The sequence below is a fragment of the Erythrolamprus reginae genome (genome assembly GCF_031021105.1).
Source record: "Erythrolamprus reginae isolate rEryReg1 chromosome 13 unlocalized genomic scaffold, rEryReg1.hap1 SUPER_13_unloc_5, whole genome shotgun sequence".
NCBI classification, from domain to species: domain Eukaryota; kingdom Metazoa; phylum Chordata; class Lepidosauria; order Squamata; family Dipsadidae; genus Erythrolamprus; species Erythrolamprus reginae.
In genome coordinates this window covers 111,671-127,900 of record NW_027248449.1, presented here as the reverse complement: position 1 = coordinate 127,900, position 16,230 = coordinate 111,671, and the positions used below count along the sequence as shown (strand labels likewise).

Genomic DNA, 16,230 nt, shown 5'->3' with positions numbered 1-16,230 from the left:
ATTTCACAGACGTTGTATTGACTTGGATTTATATTGTGTTGTTTAAGGGTTCCCTTTATTTTTTTGAGCAGTGTACTATATATTTGTGTTTTTGTAGACTTTCACGGGCATAGTAGGTCTTGGCACATTGGGGTTTCTTCCCAAACCTCTTTCATGGGGAGAAACCAGAATACGCCAAAACCTATAGATACTAAGTTCTGCAACCCAACAGGACCGACACAGAGGAGAATCAGAACGGCAGAACAAAACAATGGCTGCCCACCTGCCTTCCCCATTGAGGACCTGAATACTGCACAAGTCAAAAAGAGGGTGGGGAAAATATTGAATGACCCCTCGCATCCTGGACACAAACTGTTTCAACTCCCAGCCTCAAAACGTCGCTACGGAGCATTGCACACCAAGACAACTAGACACGAGAAGAGTTTTTTCCCAAATGCCCTCACTCTGCTAAACAAATAATTCCCTCAACACTGTCAGACTTTTTACTAAGTCTGCACTACTATTACTACTCGTTTTTCTCCTCATTCCTACCACCCATGTCCTCCCATGTATGACTGTATGACTCTAACTTGTTGCTTGCATCCTTAAGATTTTTATTAATATTGTTTCTTCATTGCTTATTTGACCCCTATGACAATCATTAAGTGTTGTACCACATGGTTCTTGACCAATGTCTCTTTTCCTTTTATGTCCACTGAGAGCATCTGCACCAAGACAAATTCCTTGTGTGTCCAATCAAACTTGGCCCAATAATGAATTCTATTCCATTCCATTCTAATTCTATTCTTGACCAATGTATCTTTTCTTTTATGTCCACTGAGAGCATCTGCACCAAAGACAAATTCCTCATGTGTCCAATCACACTTGGCCAAATAAAGAATTCTACTCTACTCTATTCTGTTCTATTCGGGATAGATAGATTTGATTGATTGCTTATGTGCCATTGAGTTGTTGTGGAATCTTACCAGCCAATGATTCTAGCTCAGGAATTCTGGGAGTTGAAGTCCACCTGCCACGGATGGGCCAGTTTTGCCCACCCCTGACCTAGGGCATCGAAAGTGGGACCCCTTGACCCTGGCGACAACTGTGGGATGATTTATACATTTAGATACGACACAACCACTAAAATACTGTTTGACAGTATCTCTAAAATTTAATGCAAATTACAACTCGAGAGGAAACCGGTGCAAAGTGGGCATAACGTTGGGTCAATAATCAAAAGATAAACAAATTATATAGTAATAAATGTTGGAAATGGCTCAAGGACATTTGACCGTATCTATAAATGTGTAAAAAGGCACTGAAACGAAATATACCACATTATTCGGAGAATGTTAGAAGTCAAATCTGAAAGGAATCTAGTTTTTCTAACCAGGCAAAATTCCAAGACATATTAATGACATAAAAATGTCACCGTGGATTTATTAAGATACAGTGGATGTTCACGGCTCCCAGGGCAAATCTTGTGCAATGCTGGAAAAAAAACGCATTATATCACTCTGGGAATTTGAACTTGGTGTGTGTAGTCATTGCAAAATTAACACATATATTTTAAGTATAAAATATATAGTTTAAGTATATTTAAGCAGTATTACATACAGTGGTCCCTCTACCTAAGAACGTCTTTACTTACGAACTTTTCTAGATCAGAACCAGGTGTTCAAGATTTTTTTGCCTCTTCTCAAGAACCATTTTGCACTTACAAACCCCAGCCTCCAAAACTGTCACCAGAAAAGGCAGGGAGAAGCCTCCGTGGGGCCTCTCCAGGAATCTCCTGGGAGGAAACAGGGCCGGAAAAGACAGGGAGAAGCCTCCGTGGGGCCTCTCTAGGAATCTCCTGGGAGGAAACAGGGCCAGAAAAGACAGGGAGAAGCCTCCGTGGGGCCTCTCTAGGAATCTCCAGGGGGGGAAACAGGGCCAGAAAAGACAGGGAGAAGCCTCCGTGGGGCCTCTCTAGGAATCTCCAGGGGGGGAAACAGGGCCAGAAAAGACAGGGAGAAGCCTCCGTGGGGCCTCTCTAGGAATCTCCAGGGGGGGAAACAGGGCCAGAAAAGAAAGGGAGAAGCCTCCGTGGGGCCTCTCTAGGAATCTCCAGGGGGGGAAACAGGGCCAGAAAAGACAGGGAGAAGCCTCCGTGGTGCCTCTCTAGGAATCTCCAGGGGGGGAAACAGGGCCAGAAAAGACAGGGAGAAGCCTCCGTGGTGCCTCTCTAGGAATCTCCAGGGGGGGAAACAGGGCCAGAAAAGAAAGGGAGAAGCCTCCGTGGGGCCTCTCTAGGAATCTCCAGGGGGGGAAACAGGGCCAGAAAAGAAAGGGAGAAGCCTCCGTGGAGCCTCTCTAGGAATCTCCAGGGGGGGAAACAGGGCCAGAAAAGACAGGGAGAAGCCTCCGTGGTGCCTCTCTAGGAATCTCCCGGGGGGGAAACAGGGCCAAAAAAGGCGGGGAGAAGCCTTCATGGGGCCTCTCTAGGAATCTCCTGGGAGGAAACAGGGCTGGAAAAGACAGGGAGAAGCCTCCGTGGGGCCTCTCTAGGAATCTCCAGCGGGGGGAAACAGGGCCAGAAAAGACAGGGAGAAGCCTCCGTGGTGCCTCTCTAGGAATCTCCAGGGGGGGAAACAGGGCCAGAAAAGGCGGTGAGAAGCCTTCATGGGGCCTCTCTAGGAATCTCCTGGGAGGAAACAGGGCTGGAAAAGGCAGGGAGAAGCCTCCGTGGGGCCTCTCTAGGAATCTCCAGGGGGAGAAACAGGGCCAGAAAAGACAGGGAGAAGCCTCCGTGGTGCCTGTCTAGGAATCTCCAGGGGGGGGAACAGGGCCAGAAAAGGCGGGGAGAAGCCTTCGTGAGGCCTCTCTAGGAATGACCTGGGAGGAAACAGGGCTGGAAAAGGCAGGGAGAAGCCTCCGTGGGGCCTCTCTAGGAATCTCCTGGGAGAAAACGGGGCCGGAAAAGGCGGGGAGAAGCCTCCGTGGGGCCTCTCTAGGAATCTCCTGGGAGGAAACAGGGCCTCCACCCTCCCTGTGGTTTCCCCAGTCGAATGCCTTATTTGCTTTTACATTGATTCCTATGGGAAAAATTGCTTCTTCTTACAAACTTTTCTACTTAAGAACCTGGTCACGGAACGAATGAAGTTCGTAAGTAGAGGGACCACTGTATTATGTAACAAGGCAAATTAATCACCTTGAGTAAGGAAGAAGGAAAAGTATTTGAACTTTCTAATATCAATAGTTTTTTTTCATTTTTTGTAATACCTAAAGCCAAGTAGTCCTCGATTTAAGACCATAATGGAGACTTCCCATCATGGTTGTAAGTTGTGAAGGTTGTAAAATATACAGTGGGGTCACAGTCTCCCTCTTCCTGCTTGTGATACCTCCAGCTATGCAGCCAAGCCTTCGACTCGCTTTCCCTACCACCTGACCACACGGTTCCCCCATTTGGGAGATGGTCAGAAATCACCAGCCCTCAATCCTTTTCTTCTGAAGCCCCTCCTGGACAGAAGCATTGCTGTCCGCACCCTCCTTCCACCTGGCCCAGCGGATCGGCCCAATTTCCCTTGTTTCCCTCCTGGGGAGCTGAGGCCCTGCCTGTTCTGCCCCCCCCCAGCCCCCCCGCAGTTACCCCGGTGCTCCAGGTCCGTGGGGCTTTGAAGTCCGTGGATGAAAGGCTGGTTTCCAGCTGGACTCTTGCCCAGCAAACACTGGTGGATCATTAAGCCAAAGTGGGTGGAAAGGGAAAGGGAAACACACACACACAGGTCCCCCCACATTCCTGATCTGCGAAGGACAGGGGTCAACCTGGGCTGGGAGGCCATGGGTCTGACCCCTGGACGGAGGCAGGGCCGGCCGGCTCCTTTCACCCCATCCGTTCCTCTGCTTTTCCTGCTGAGGCTGCGCCCAGGAAACTCAGTCGTTTATTCTTGGAAAAATCCTGCAGCCGGCTTCCTGCGTAGATTGTGCAAAGCACTTGATAAAAAGTCTTAGCAGCAAAGTCATCAGTAAAAGAAAAAAAATGCTGTGGTTTTTTTCAAGTGAGCTACAGGGGGCGTTCCAAAAGTAATGCAGTTATTTTTTGTTAAGTTATTGAACGGATTTGCACAAACCCTTAAAATTCTTCAAAGTCCTGTCCTTGGGCCTCTACACATTTTTTCCAGTGACTCTGCCGTGACCGGTACGCACCCTGGAGGGCGTCTTCAGGGACCTCTTGCAAGGTCTTCGTCACGGCTGATCTCTTCTATGGACGAAAAACGGGTTCCTTTCAGGGCTGGGGACAGAAGGAAGTCTGCTGGGGCGACGTCAGGACTATAGGGGTGGGGTGGGGCAACGTTGGCACCTGGCGTTTGGCCAGGAACTCGCGGACTCGTAGCGCGTTGTGGCCAGGAGCGTTTTTCGTCCATAGAAGAGATCAGCCGTGACAAAGACCTTGCGAGAGGTCCCTGAAGACGCCTTCCAGGGCGCGTACCGGTCACGGCAGAGTCACTGGTTTGTAAATGGAAAATGGTTCTTGAGAAGAGGCCAAAAAAAAGTCTTGAACACCTGGTTCTTATCTAGAAAAGTTCGTAAGTAGAGGCCTTCTCAGGTAGAGGCACCACTGTATGTGGGTCTTTCCACTAGTGATGTGATCTTTTATTATTATTATTATTATTATTATTATTATTATTATTATTATTATTTATTGGATTTGTATGCCGCCCCTCTCCGCAGACTCGGAGAATCTTGATGTTAGATGCTCAAGGCAAGTTGAGGAATTTTGTTGACAAATGTGATATTTGTTGTAAGAAAGCAGAGCAGACTGTGGCATAAGACGTGTGGACCCATGGGGGTCATTTGGGGTAAGAAAGGGCCGCTATTTAAACCTTCCCCATAAGGAGGATATGCAGTGGAGTGAGAACACGCTTCCTGGGAGTGACCGGGCTTCCAAGAGAAAGTGTCTTGGTCCTTTTCAGCCGGAGGGGTCAGCAAGAGCCGTTGAATTAACTCAGGCGTCTTCTAAAGCGTCAATTCTGCAGTTCTTTGCTCTGCCTAGCTGACCCGCGAGGGTTGGGGTCATCTGCCCTCTGTTTAAAATATCACTGGTGTTCTTCATCATGGTCTTTTGGAGGAAGGGACAGAAGCTGCTTGGATAATGTTAATGGCCAGTATTCTGAGCAGAGACAGGTTACAAGCGATGGGCCACAAGGGTCTCTTCTGGGTCCTGTTCTTTTTAATATGTTTGTGAGTGACATAGGGGAAGGTTTGGTAGGGAAGGTTTGCCTATTTGCCAGTGACTTTAAAATGCGCAATAGGGTTGATATTCCTGGAGGCGTCTGTAATATGGCAAAGGATTTAGCTTTACTAGATAAGTGGTCAAAGCAATGGAAACTGCAGTTTCATGTTTCCCAATGTAAAATGATGCAATCCTCAATCTGACGTCTCTTCTGGCGTTTCAACACCCGGAGCTGCTTGGTAAACCAAGGGGCTCCCCGGGGTCTAGTGCCACGGCGCAATTCGGTCAAGAGCCCCCGTCTCAGCCCTGTTCCAGGCCACAGCAAGAGACTCCGCTGAGCTGTGTATGAGTGAATCCGGTAAAACCCCAAGCGCCCTCTGAAAGCCCTCAGGGTCCATCAGGCGTCTGGGGCGGAACCACCTAGTCGGTTCTGCCTCCCTGCAGGGAAGGATTGGAGCCTTGAAGTCAAGCCGTAGCAGGAAATGGCCTGACCATGACAAAGGCACATGGAGTCCATGAAGTCTTTCCTGGTCAGTTTGATGCTCAAGACCTTCCACCATTTTTGTCGCCCGTCTTTGGACCCCTTCAATTTCATTAATATCTTTTTGTAGGTGAGGTCTCCAGAACTGGACACAGTACTATTCCAAGTGGGGTCTCACCAGCGCTCTATATAGCGGGGTCACAATCTCCCTCTTCCTGCTTGTGATACCTCTAGCTATGCAGCCAAGCATCCTACTTGCTTTCCCTACCGCCTGACTGCACTGCTCAGGAATCACTCACCCTAAATCCTTCTCTTCTGGGGTTTTTGGTAGCATAGAACTGCCAATACAAGACTCAGATGGGGGGCTCCCCCCCCCAGTGCATTATTTGTGGGACAGCCTCCATGAAAGGGACCAGAACGGGACGCTTGACCCTCCCAAAGCTTGGAGGGTAGTGGACGTAGGTTGGGTGGCTAGGAGTCGCTTCCCCATCTCTCCGGAAAGCCTGGTTCCCCCCTTCCGTCCGGCCTTTCCCTTTTGAGTGGCGGGGGCTGGACCGCCTCCTGCAGCGATCGGTTGCCCAACAGATAAATACATCCATCTATTGGGCAAGAGCTTCCAAAGTCCAGGCCCTTCCCCAGACCTTCCGGCCAGCAGAGGGACCGAGAGGTTGAAGCCAAAGAAGCCGGATTTTCCCCGGAGCCGCGACTTGTCCTGCCCAGCATCTCAGGGTAGGTTGGACTTGGACGGCTTTAGCCTGAAGGTTCTGCTCAAAAGACCAGCTGGACTTTCTTAGAAACGTAGAAACATTGACGGCAGAAAAAGACCCCCTGGTCCATCTCTTCTGCCCTTAGACTCTGTCCTGTGTTTTATCTTAGGATGGATCTGTGTTTATCCCAGCTTTGTTTACATTCATTGACTGTGGATTCTTCCTTCCTTCCTTCCTTCCTTCCTTCCTTCCTTCCTTCCTTCCTTCCTTCCTTCTTTCGCTTCCTGCCTTCTTTTTCTTTCTTTCCTTCCTTCCTCATTCATAGAAACCTAGAAGATGGACGGCAGAAAAAGACCTCCTGGTCCATCTCGTCTGCCCTTCTACTCTGTCCTGTACTTTATCTTAGGGTGGATCTATGTTTATCCCAGACATGTTTACTTTCAGTGACTGTGGATTGACCAACCACGTCTGCTGGGAGTTTGTTCCAAGCGTCTACGACTCTTTCAGTCAAATCACATTTTCTCATGTTGCTTCTGATCTTTCCCCCAACTGACCTCAGATTGTGTTTGGTGGCCAAGCAAGATTAAGGAGGAAGCCCCTGCGGCCATTGGCTACAACCTCCTGCTGGGTGCAAGAAGCCCCCTTCCCCCCTTTCTTCCTCCCCCTCCTCTTCTTCCTTCTTCCTTCTTCCTTCCTCCTTCTTCCTGCTTATTACAGGGGCTGCATTCCACCCGTTCTCCAAGAATTCCTGAAGGACGACCCTCAACCCTAAACCTGATCCTCCAGTATCTGTGGTGGTTGATCTGGGTCTGAGCTGAGGCTGCCTGGCTATCTCCCTCCTGGCCTTTCATCCACCAGGCTCTTTCTATTGTCTGAGTGGACAAATGGGCTTTTTTGTTGGGAGAAGATGACCCCCAAGATACGAGCTGAGCAGTCCGGACTGTTTTAGTCACTGATTAACATTTTATTCATTTCACTGAGTCGCTGTGTTGATCCTTCTCTTTCTCTCTCTCTCTCTTTAAATGTTGAGTGTGTTTAAAGAAGCCCCCAAAATCCCTTTTGCATTAGTGACTTTAGAGTCCAGCAATCTCCCAGTTTCTCCCAGTACAAAGCCCTGAGCTGTGTCCACTTCAGCCTCCAAGGCCCCCTCATCAAACACTTTGGCCGGAGGCCTCTTGACCTCATTGATTTATTTATTTTATCCAATACATAATGAAAGTTAATGAGATTAACCATGTGCTAATATATATCAAAGAGAGGAAGGAAGGAAGGAAGGAAAGGAAAGAAGGAAGGGAGGGAGGAAGGGAAGGGAGGGAAGGAAGGAAAGAATAGGAAGGAAGATATAAGAATAAAGTACAATAACATCAGTGGAGGATAGAGGAGGAGATATAGAGAAATATGAGAGGAAGGAAAGAAATATGAGATATAGTGGAGATAATTGGACAGGGGATGGGAGGCACCCTAGTGCACCTATGCACGCCCCTTGCTGACCTCTTAGAAACCTGGAGAGGTCAATCGTGGAGCTTGACCTCTCCAGATGGCCCAGAGACTGAAATCTCCCCTGTGGACACAAGCAACACTCTCCACATGGGGCGACCTCTGAAGAGTGTTCGGAATCTTCAAATTGTGCAGAATTGCGGCCGCGCGAGTGGTCATGGGTTTTCCCAGATACCCCCATGTTTCTCCAACACTCCGTAGATTGCAGAGGTTGACCATTGGTTTCCGGACGCAATTCAGAGTGTTGGTGATGACCTACAAAGCCGTACCTGGCATTGGGCCAGATTATTTGTGGGACCGCCTTCTGCCACACGAGTCCTAGCGACCGGTCAGGTCCCACAGAGTCGGCCTTCTCCGGGTCCCGTCGACTGGACAATGTCGCTTGGCGGGGCCTAGGGGAAGAGCCTTCTCTGTGGGGGCCCCAGCCTTCTGGAATCAGCCCCCCCTGGAGATTCGTATTGCCCCCCTCCCTCCTCGCCTTCCGCAAGAGTCTCTAGACTCACTTATGCCGCCAGCCCTGGGGCCATTGGGTTCTTGACCCCTGGTCAATGAATGGATCGAGAAAAACAGATTGAATGGGAATGGCTGGGTTTTTATGCTCTTCTACTTTTAGGTTTTATATTCAAGTAATTGGACCCGAAATGTTATGGACTGGGGGTTTTTTTATTATATGTTATGAGCCTCCACAAGCCCTTGGAGAGAGGGGCGGCATGAAAGGGCAAACAGCACACAGCATAGCATAACATAACACAACAACACAACACAACACAACACAATACAATACAATACAATACAATACAATACAATACAATATAATATAATATAATATAATATAATATAATATAATATAATATAATATATAACATAACATAAAATAACAACATAACATAATATAATTTGGGCCCAGACTCTTTGCCTCAGCTTGTGCTGGTTTTTCCTGGTTTAGATTTTGGGATGTTCTGAGTTCGAATCTTGTAAGAGAAATTTATGCTCTCTGTTAATATATATGCGCAGAGCATTTCTTGTTTCCCAAGGTTGTGCACACAGAAAGGTTTACATGGAGATCAGTTGTGAATAATTACTCAGCCACACACAGATACACTCACTTGAGTTAAAGTTTACGTTGAGAAATAGCACAGTCCTATAAACAATCCCAAGTCATACACCACCACTACTACTACTTCTTCTTCCTCCTCCTCTTCCTCCTCCTTCTTTCTTCTTCTCCTTCCTCTTCTCCTTCTTCTACTACTTCTATTTCTTCTTCTTCTTCCTATTATTATTATTATTATTATTATTATTATTATTATTATTATTATTTGGAGTTGCATGCTGCCCCTCTTCGAAGACTCACAGTATATAATATGAAACAGCAAATACAAAGACAAATCCAATGAAGTAAAAAAATCTACACAGACTAAAAGCCTGATGTATTCAAGACCAGTCAAACCAGTTCAAATCCCAGCCCTCCATCCCATTTATCCACAGCTGGATTCCGCCCCCCTGCCCCCTCTTCTGCCTTCCCTGTCACTTCCTCGTCTCCCTTCCTCCCAGCTGCCTGTCAACCTGCTTTTGAGAGGCTCAGACCATTTCCCAAAAGATTCTCCTGACTGTTGTTGTTGTTGTTACTGTCTTTGTTGTCACTGTGTCCTTGTCATGGTAGCGTTGTCTGTGAATCCCTATTGGATTGTTTATAGTTGTGTCTACAGAAACATGTAAACAATTCAACACTCAAGTTAAATTCTGCCCCACGAATCCCAGCGACCGGTTACGTCCCACAGAGTCGACAAAGCAATGCCGTCTGGTGGGACCCAGGGGAAGAGCCTTCTCTGTGGTGGCCCCGGACCTCTGGAATCGACTCCCCCCAGAGATCAGGACTGCCCCCACCCTCCTTGCCTTTCGCAAGCTCCTGAAAACCCACCTATGTCGCCCGGCATGGGGGAATTGACATGCCCCTAGTTGCTCCATTTGCTTGGATTGTATGATTGTTTTATAATGGGTTTTTTATAATTGTTTTTAATATTAGATTATTAGGAGACGGTGGGGAGGGGTGGTAGATGCCTGGCGTTCTGCAGTCCTCTGATTCATATAATAATAATAATAATAATAATAATAATAATAATAATAATAATAATACAATCGGTACAACACAGCAAACGAGATCACGATGAAATACGAAATCCAGCATAGTGATCTCGTTTGCTGTGTTGTACTGACATAATAATAATAATAATAATAATAATAATAATAATAATAATTTTATATCATTATTGTTATTATTATTAGTAGTAGTAGTAGTATTATTATCATTATCATCATCATCGTCATCATCATTATTATTATTAGGAGACGGTGGGGAGGGGTGGTAGATGCCTGGCGTTCTGCAGTCATCTGATTCGTATAATAATAATTATTATTATTATTATTTATTATTATTATCATTATTATCATCATCAAGTGAATCAGAGGATTGCAGAAGGCCAGGCCTCTCCTGTTTTTGAAGCGGATACTATTTTTATCCCCCACCCGCGAGAGTCCTGTGAAATATTTTATTTATTTTGCACTTAAGATCTTCTCAGCCTGGCGTCCAGACGAACTCTGCAATTCCGGCCCCTTGTGCCCAGAAAAGGCAGATTCGGAGTCACGAAATGAATCACCCTAATTGTGCTCATTTACATACATTCTTCCCTGCTTAGTCTTGCTAATTGGGGAAGGGGCAACCAGCCCCTCCCTTGGCTTTGGAGCAGGGAAGGGAAGGTTTTTGCCCCTACCGGTCCTTTCATAGATGTAGATATACTGCATATGTGTGTATAATATAATACGGGTGTATAATATATCTACAGTGGTGCCTCTGCTTAAGAACCTTTCCAGATGAGAACCAGGTGTTCAAGATTTCTTCCCCCTCTTCTCAAGGACCATTTTCCACTTAAGAGCCTGAGAATGGGAAAATCTCCCACGGTAGATAAAGTGTTAAAAATGGAAATATAAGGAAATGATGACAGGGGTAAGATCTGTTAAAAAAATAAAAGAAAGGAAGACATTGTAGTGTATGCACCTTCCCAGGGGAAGAGCCTTCTCTGTGGCGGCCCCGGCCCTCTGGAATCAACTCCCCCCGGAGATTAGAACTGCTCCCACCCTCCTTGTCTTCCGTAAACTACTTAAGACCCATCTATACCGCCAGGCATGGGGGATTTGAGACACCTTTCCCCCAGGCTTATTATGATTTATGTTTGGTATGTAAGTGCTGTTTGGTTTTTTAAATTGATCGGGTTTTTAGTCTTTTCTTAATATTAGATTTGTGCCTGTACAATATTGTTTTATCGCTTGTTGTGAGCCGCCCTGAGTCTTCGGAGAGGGGCGGCATACAAATCTAATAAATTATTATTGTTATTATTCTCTCAATTATATTTTGTAAAAGTTAATAAATGAAACTTTTTTTAAAAAAAAAGAGGGAGGGGAAGGTCTGGAGACTGAGGGTCTGGTGAGGAGGGGGAGATGGTGGACGGTGGTTTGTTTGGGTGAAGGGCAAGAGGGTCAGGATGGAGTTGTATGTGTGTGGACTTTTCTCCAGCCGGACGTAGCATTTATTCCACGCTTTGTAGAACACTGATTCCTCTTTGTCTTGTAGTCCGAGGGTCATTTTCGTGAGGTCAGCGCATTCGTGAGTTTTGTTAATGGGGTTTAGGGTAGATGGGGTGTGATCCAATGTCCAAGATTGGGCCGATGTTACTCAGTGGGTTTCTCTCTCTAGGAGGGAGAGGTCCGGTTTTAAGGGAATCGGTTTCTGTCTAATTTGATCACGGTCGTTTTTGAAGCTTTAGCCAAGAGGAGTCCGAACTTTGGGCCACGTCCACCAAAGGGGGCAGAAGGTCCCTGTTTTTGGTTTGCGTTTCCAACAGAAAGGAGTTGTAGTTGGAAACATCTTAGACAGGTGGGCTGGAGGGGGCAGGTGCCTAGGTTGTGTGCACTGGACTATTACACTTCCCAGCTCTGTGTCTGGGACCTAACTTCTGAGTGGTCATCTGGTCAGCCAGAGCAGGAAGGAGAGAGAGGCTGTGTTGCTCTTGAACCTGTGACTCTGGGTGAGTCTCTCCTGGTTTACTTCACCTGGTGCGTCCACTTGCCTTGAGTAGCTGACCTCCCTCTCTTTGGCCCCAGATGTTGCCGCGGCCGTGTGCCAGGGGCAGGCTGCCCTTCCTGGCCCTCCGGCACCTCTTCCGCCACCCTGCTGCCTTCCTGAGCACCCGGCGGGTGGAGTACAAGCCCATCCAGAAGGTGATGGTGGCCAACCGAGGTGAGCAGGGCTGGAAGGGTTTGGGGCTTCTGGGAGCTGCTTTCTCCCCCCGGAGATCAGAGCTGCCCCCACCCAGGTTGCGAGCCTTATATCCCACGGGGGGGGGGGGGGGGAGTTTGGGTCCCTTTGACCAAGCGCCTTCCTAAAACCGGACGTCCATTGACCTTGCGCTCTCTCTCCCTGTCCCGGTTCTCTGTGCGTTGCAGGGGAGATCGCCATCCGGGTCTTCCGAGCCTGCACGGAGCTGGGCATCCGGACGGTGGCCGTCTATTCCGAGCAGGACACGGGCCAGATGCATCGGCAGAAGGCGGACGAAGCATACCTGATCGGCCGCGGCCTCCCCCCGGTGCAGGCCTACCTGCACATCCCGGACATCATCAAAGTGGCCAAGGTGAGACGGCAGAAGGGGCCCCACTGCGCTCTGACCCGGGGCGGGGCGAAGACCAGCTGGAATTCCCATGCCGTGAAGCCCACCCAGAGCAGAGCCCCCTCCTGGCAACCTAGGAGTCACCAGGAGATTCTTAGAGAGGCCCCACAGAGGCTTCTCCCCGCCTTTTCCACCCATTTCCTCAGGGTCGGAGCCACCACAGAGAAGGCTCCTCCCAGAGTTCCTGCCAGAGGGCATTGTTTGGCGGACGGGACCTGGAGAAGGCCGACTCTGTGGGCCCTTAGTGGCCGCAGCGAGGTCGGAGGTGGCCCTGAGCCGTTTAGGTCTCTATTGTGTAGAAGCCTCAGGGCTGCTTTGCTCAAGAGAGCCAAGGTTTCCAGCGCTTCCTCCTTTTCCCCCCAGGAGAACGAGGTGGACGCCATCCACCCCGGCTACGGCTTCCTGTCCGAGCGAGCGGACTTCGCCCAGGCCTGCCTGGAAGCCGGCGTGTGCTTCATCGGCCCCTCTCCCGAAGTGGTGCGCAAGATGGGGGACAAGGTGGAGGCCAGGGCCATTGCTATTTCCGCAGGTGAGACCTCGTTTGCCTCGCCAGGTGAGCCCCGGGGCACAGCGCCTCTGGACCCTGGGTCAGGCCAAAAGCCCATCCGGTGGCCTTACAGGGTTTGGCCTGACCCAGTAGAAAGGGGAGGGGTGGGAGGGAGAGAGAAGCTCAACGCCACAACAGATTCCTTTACACAACTCCACAAATGAGGAGGAAGTCGATCGTCCAGAATAGGTTCTCTTCCCCAGGGCTTAAAGAACAAACTCTCTAACTAAATAAAATAAAAGTTCTCATAAACCTTGACCAACCGATGGCTCCACCAATGCCTCATCCATTACTAAACAGCGATTAAAGATCATTTGGACCAATTTGATTCCATTTAACTATTTAAGAGCTCTTTTAAAGTTCTTTTTTTTTATTTTTGAAATCCAATTCCAAAGCCTCACACCGTCCAGTTGATGGGTTTTAGAATCGCTTCCTTGTTCTCCTTAAGTTGCAAGTTTAAAAATTCTGGTTTCCATTTAGCCAGAAATTTCCCTTATCAGTTAAAAAAAAAAAAAATAATCTCCCCTCCTGCCAATAATCCCCTGTTTCTCTTCCTCAAGCCTCAAATTTTACTTTTCATTCCAATTTATTAGATTTGGATGCCGCCCCTCTCCAGGGGGGCTCACAACAACACAAACAGTGTACAAATCCAATTTTTAAAAAACACAATTTAAAACCCTTATAATAAAATAATCACACAATCCAATCAAACCATACACCAACCTTGACAATTGAGGGGGGGGGTGTCAATTTCCCCATGCCTGGCGGCAAAGATGAGTTTTTAATGACTTACGAAAGGTGAGGAGGGTGGGGGCAGTCCTATTCCCTGGGGGGAGTTGATTCCAGAGGGCTGGGGCCGCCACAGAGAAGGCCAACTCTGTGGGATCTTATCGGCCGCTGGGATTCGTGCGGAGAGTGGATTTTATTATAAACCCAGTGATTTCTGAGTTGTGTGCACAGAACACACACCCCCAACACCAACCCCCGCCAGCCTGGCATTCGGGGCCGGGCCGGGTGCTGTCGGGCTCAGTGGGGCTCCTCTTTGCCCCCCCCCCTCAGGAGTGCCTGTGGTCCCCGGGACGGACGCCCCCATCTCGTCCCTGGTCGAGGCGCAGGAGTTCTCGCAGGCCTACGGCTTCCCCATCATCTTCAAGGCGGCCTACGGCGGAGGAGGCCGGGGAATGAGAGTGGTGCGCAGCTACGAGGTAGGACACGCGGGGGGCTCGGCACGCAGGGCCTGGAACCCGGGAAAGGAACCAGGCCCAGCGGGGGTTGTGACCGTTTCCCCCAAGTGAGGTCAGTTGGGGGAAAGATCAGAAGCCACATGAAAAAAATATGAGTAGTAGATGCTTGGAACAAACTTCCAGCAGACATGGTTGGTCAATCCACAGTCACTGAATGTAAACCTGCCTGGGATAAACCTAGATCCATCCTAAGATCAAATACAGGATCTAAGGGCAGACGAGATGGACCAGGGAGTCTTTTCCTGCTGTCAATCTCCTATGCAATCTGTCCCTATTTGTGTTAGAAGCCCCCCCTCCGGTCCCTAAAGCTCCTGGTGGTGCAGCAGGGCCTTGGCTGAGGGCAGGGTGTGTCCCCCTTTTCTCTGGGCAGGAGCTGGAGGAGAACTACACCCGGGCGTTCTCCGAGGCCCTTTCGGCTTTCGGCAACGGCGCTCTCTTTGTGGAGAAGTTCGTGGAGAAGCCCAGACACATCGAAGTCCAGATTTTGGGTAGGGAACCAAATACGTTGCGTGTCCTTCCGTTCTCTGGGGGGCAGCAGGGAAAGATGGGGGGGGGGGGTTTAATCCGAGAAAGGTGGGTGGGAAAATAAATATTTTATGAAAAGAGGATTAATTGTGCTGAAATCAAAAGAAACACATGTTTATAGTGGCCCTTGACCAGAAACGTAAATGAGTCTTCTGGCGACAGAAACACACTGACCACATCATCTCTGAGTTTCATCCTTTGAGCAATGAAGTCTCGCAGCGTCTGAGAAAAGAGGGGAGGGGGCAGCAGGGCTCGGCAGGGAATGAGGCGTTTCCGGGGCAGAGAGAGGCAGGGAGAGGGGCAGTGTCTCCCCTTGGCCCAGCTTCACCTGTGGCCCGGTCTCCCCCCCCCCCCCCCCGGGCAGGTGACCAGCATGGGAACGTGTTGCACCTGTACGAGAGGGACTGCTCCATCCAGCGACGGCACCAGAAAGTGGTGGAAATCGCTCCGGCCGCCCACCTGGACTCCCAGCTGCGCTCTAAGCTGACCACTGACGCCATCCGCCTGGCCAAGCAGGTGAGAGACCCCAAGCAGCCCCGACCTTTGGGGAGTGGGGCCCCCCGGGGGTCAGCGAGGGCCCCTGAGCAAAGGGGAGGGATTCCCCAGTCCTTCTGTTGCTCAGCCCGGGCAGGAGGTCAGCTTTCCTGGGTCACTTTGGGAAAAGCTGCCCAGAGGCCTGAGAATCTTCTTCGTGGCCTTCTCGGATGCGGCTCCTTTCTGTGCCAGTTGCTCTCAGCCAGCTGCAGCCCTGCTTCCTTCCTTCCTTCCTTCCTTCCTTCCTTCCATCCATCCTTTTTTTCTTTCTTTCATCTTCTTTCCTTTCTTCCTTCTTTCTTTCCTTCCTTCTTTCTTTCCTTCCTTCCTTCCTTTCTTTCATCTTCCTTCCTTCTTTCTTCTTTTCTCTCCTTCCTTCCTTCCTTTCTTTCATCTTCCTTCCTTCTTTCCTTCCTTCCTTCTTTCTTTCTTTCTTTCTTTCCTTCCTTATTTCTTTTCCTTCCTTCCTTCCTTCCTTTCTTTCATCTTCCTTACTTCTTTCTTCTTTTCTCTCCTTCCTTCCTTCCTTCCTTTCTTTCATCTTCCTTACTTCTTTCCTTCCTTCCTTCCTTCTTTCCTTCTTTCCTTCTTTCCTTCCTTATTTCTTTTCTTTCCTTCCTTCCTTCCTTTCTTTCATCTTCCTTCCTTCTTTCTTTCTTCTTTTCTCTCCTTCCTTCCTTCCTTCCTTCCTTCCTTCCTTCTTCACTTACTTATTTACTTATTTAGTGATATTTCGGCTGCCCTGAGTGCTGTGTATTTATTTATATGTCTCCCAACTCC

General features: G+C 48.9%; 1 protein-coding gene across 1 annotated transcript in view; it reads left to right on the top strand.

The window, feature by feature from the left end:
* PC (pyruvate carboxylase) overlaps nt 1–16,230 on the top strand; it is an 84,258-nt gene that overhangs the window by 20,948 nt on the left and 47,080 nt on the right. Inside the window, 6 exon segments of the mRNA XM_070730267.1 lie at nt 12,038–12,173; nt 12,380–12,564; nt 12,964–13,129; nt 14,207–14,352; nt 14,762–14,879; nt 15,281–15,432. Of these exon segments, the coding sequence (XP_070586368.1) occupies nt 12,038–12,173; nt 12,380–12,564; nt 12,964–13,129; nt 14,207–14,352; nt 14,762–14,879; nt 15,281–15,432 (903 nt within the window).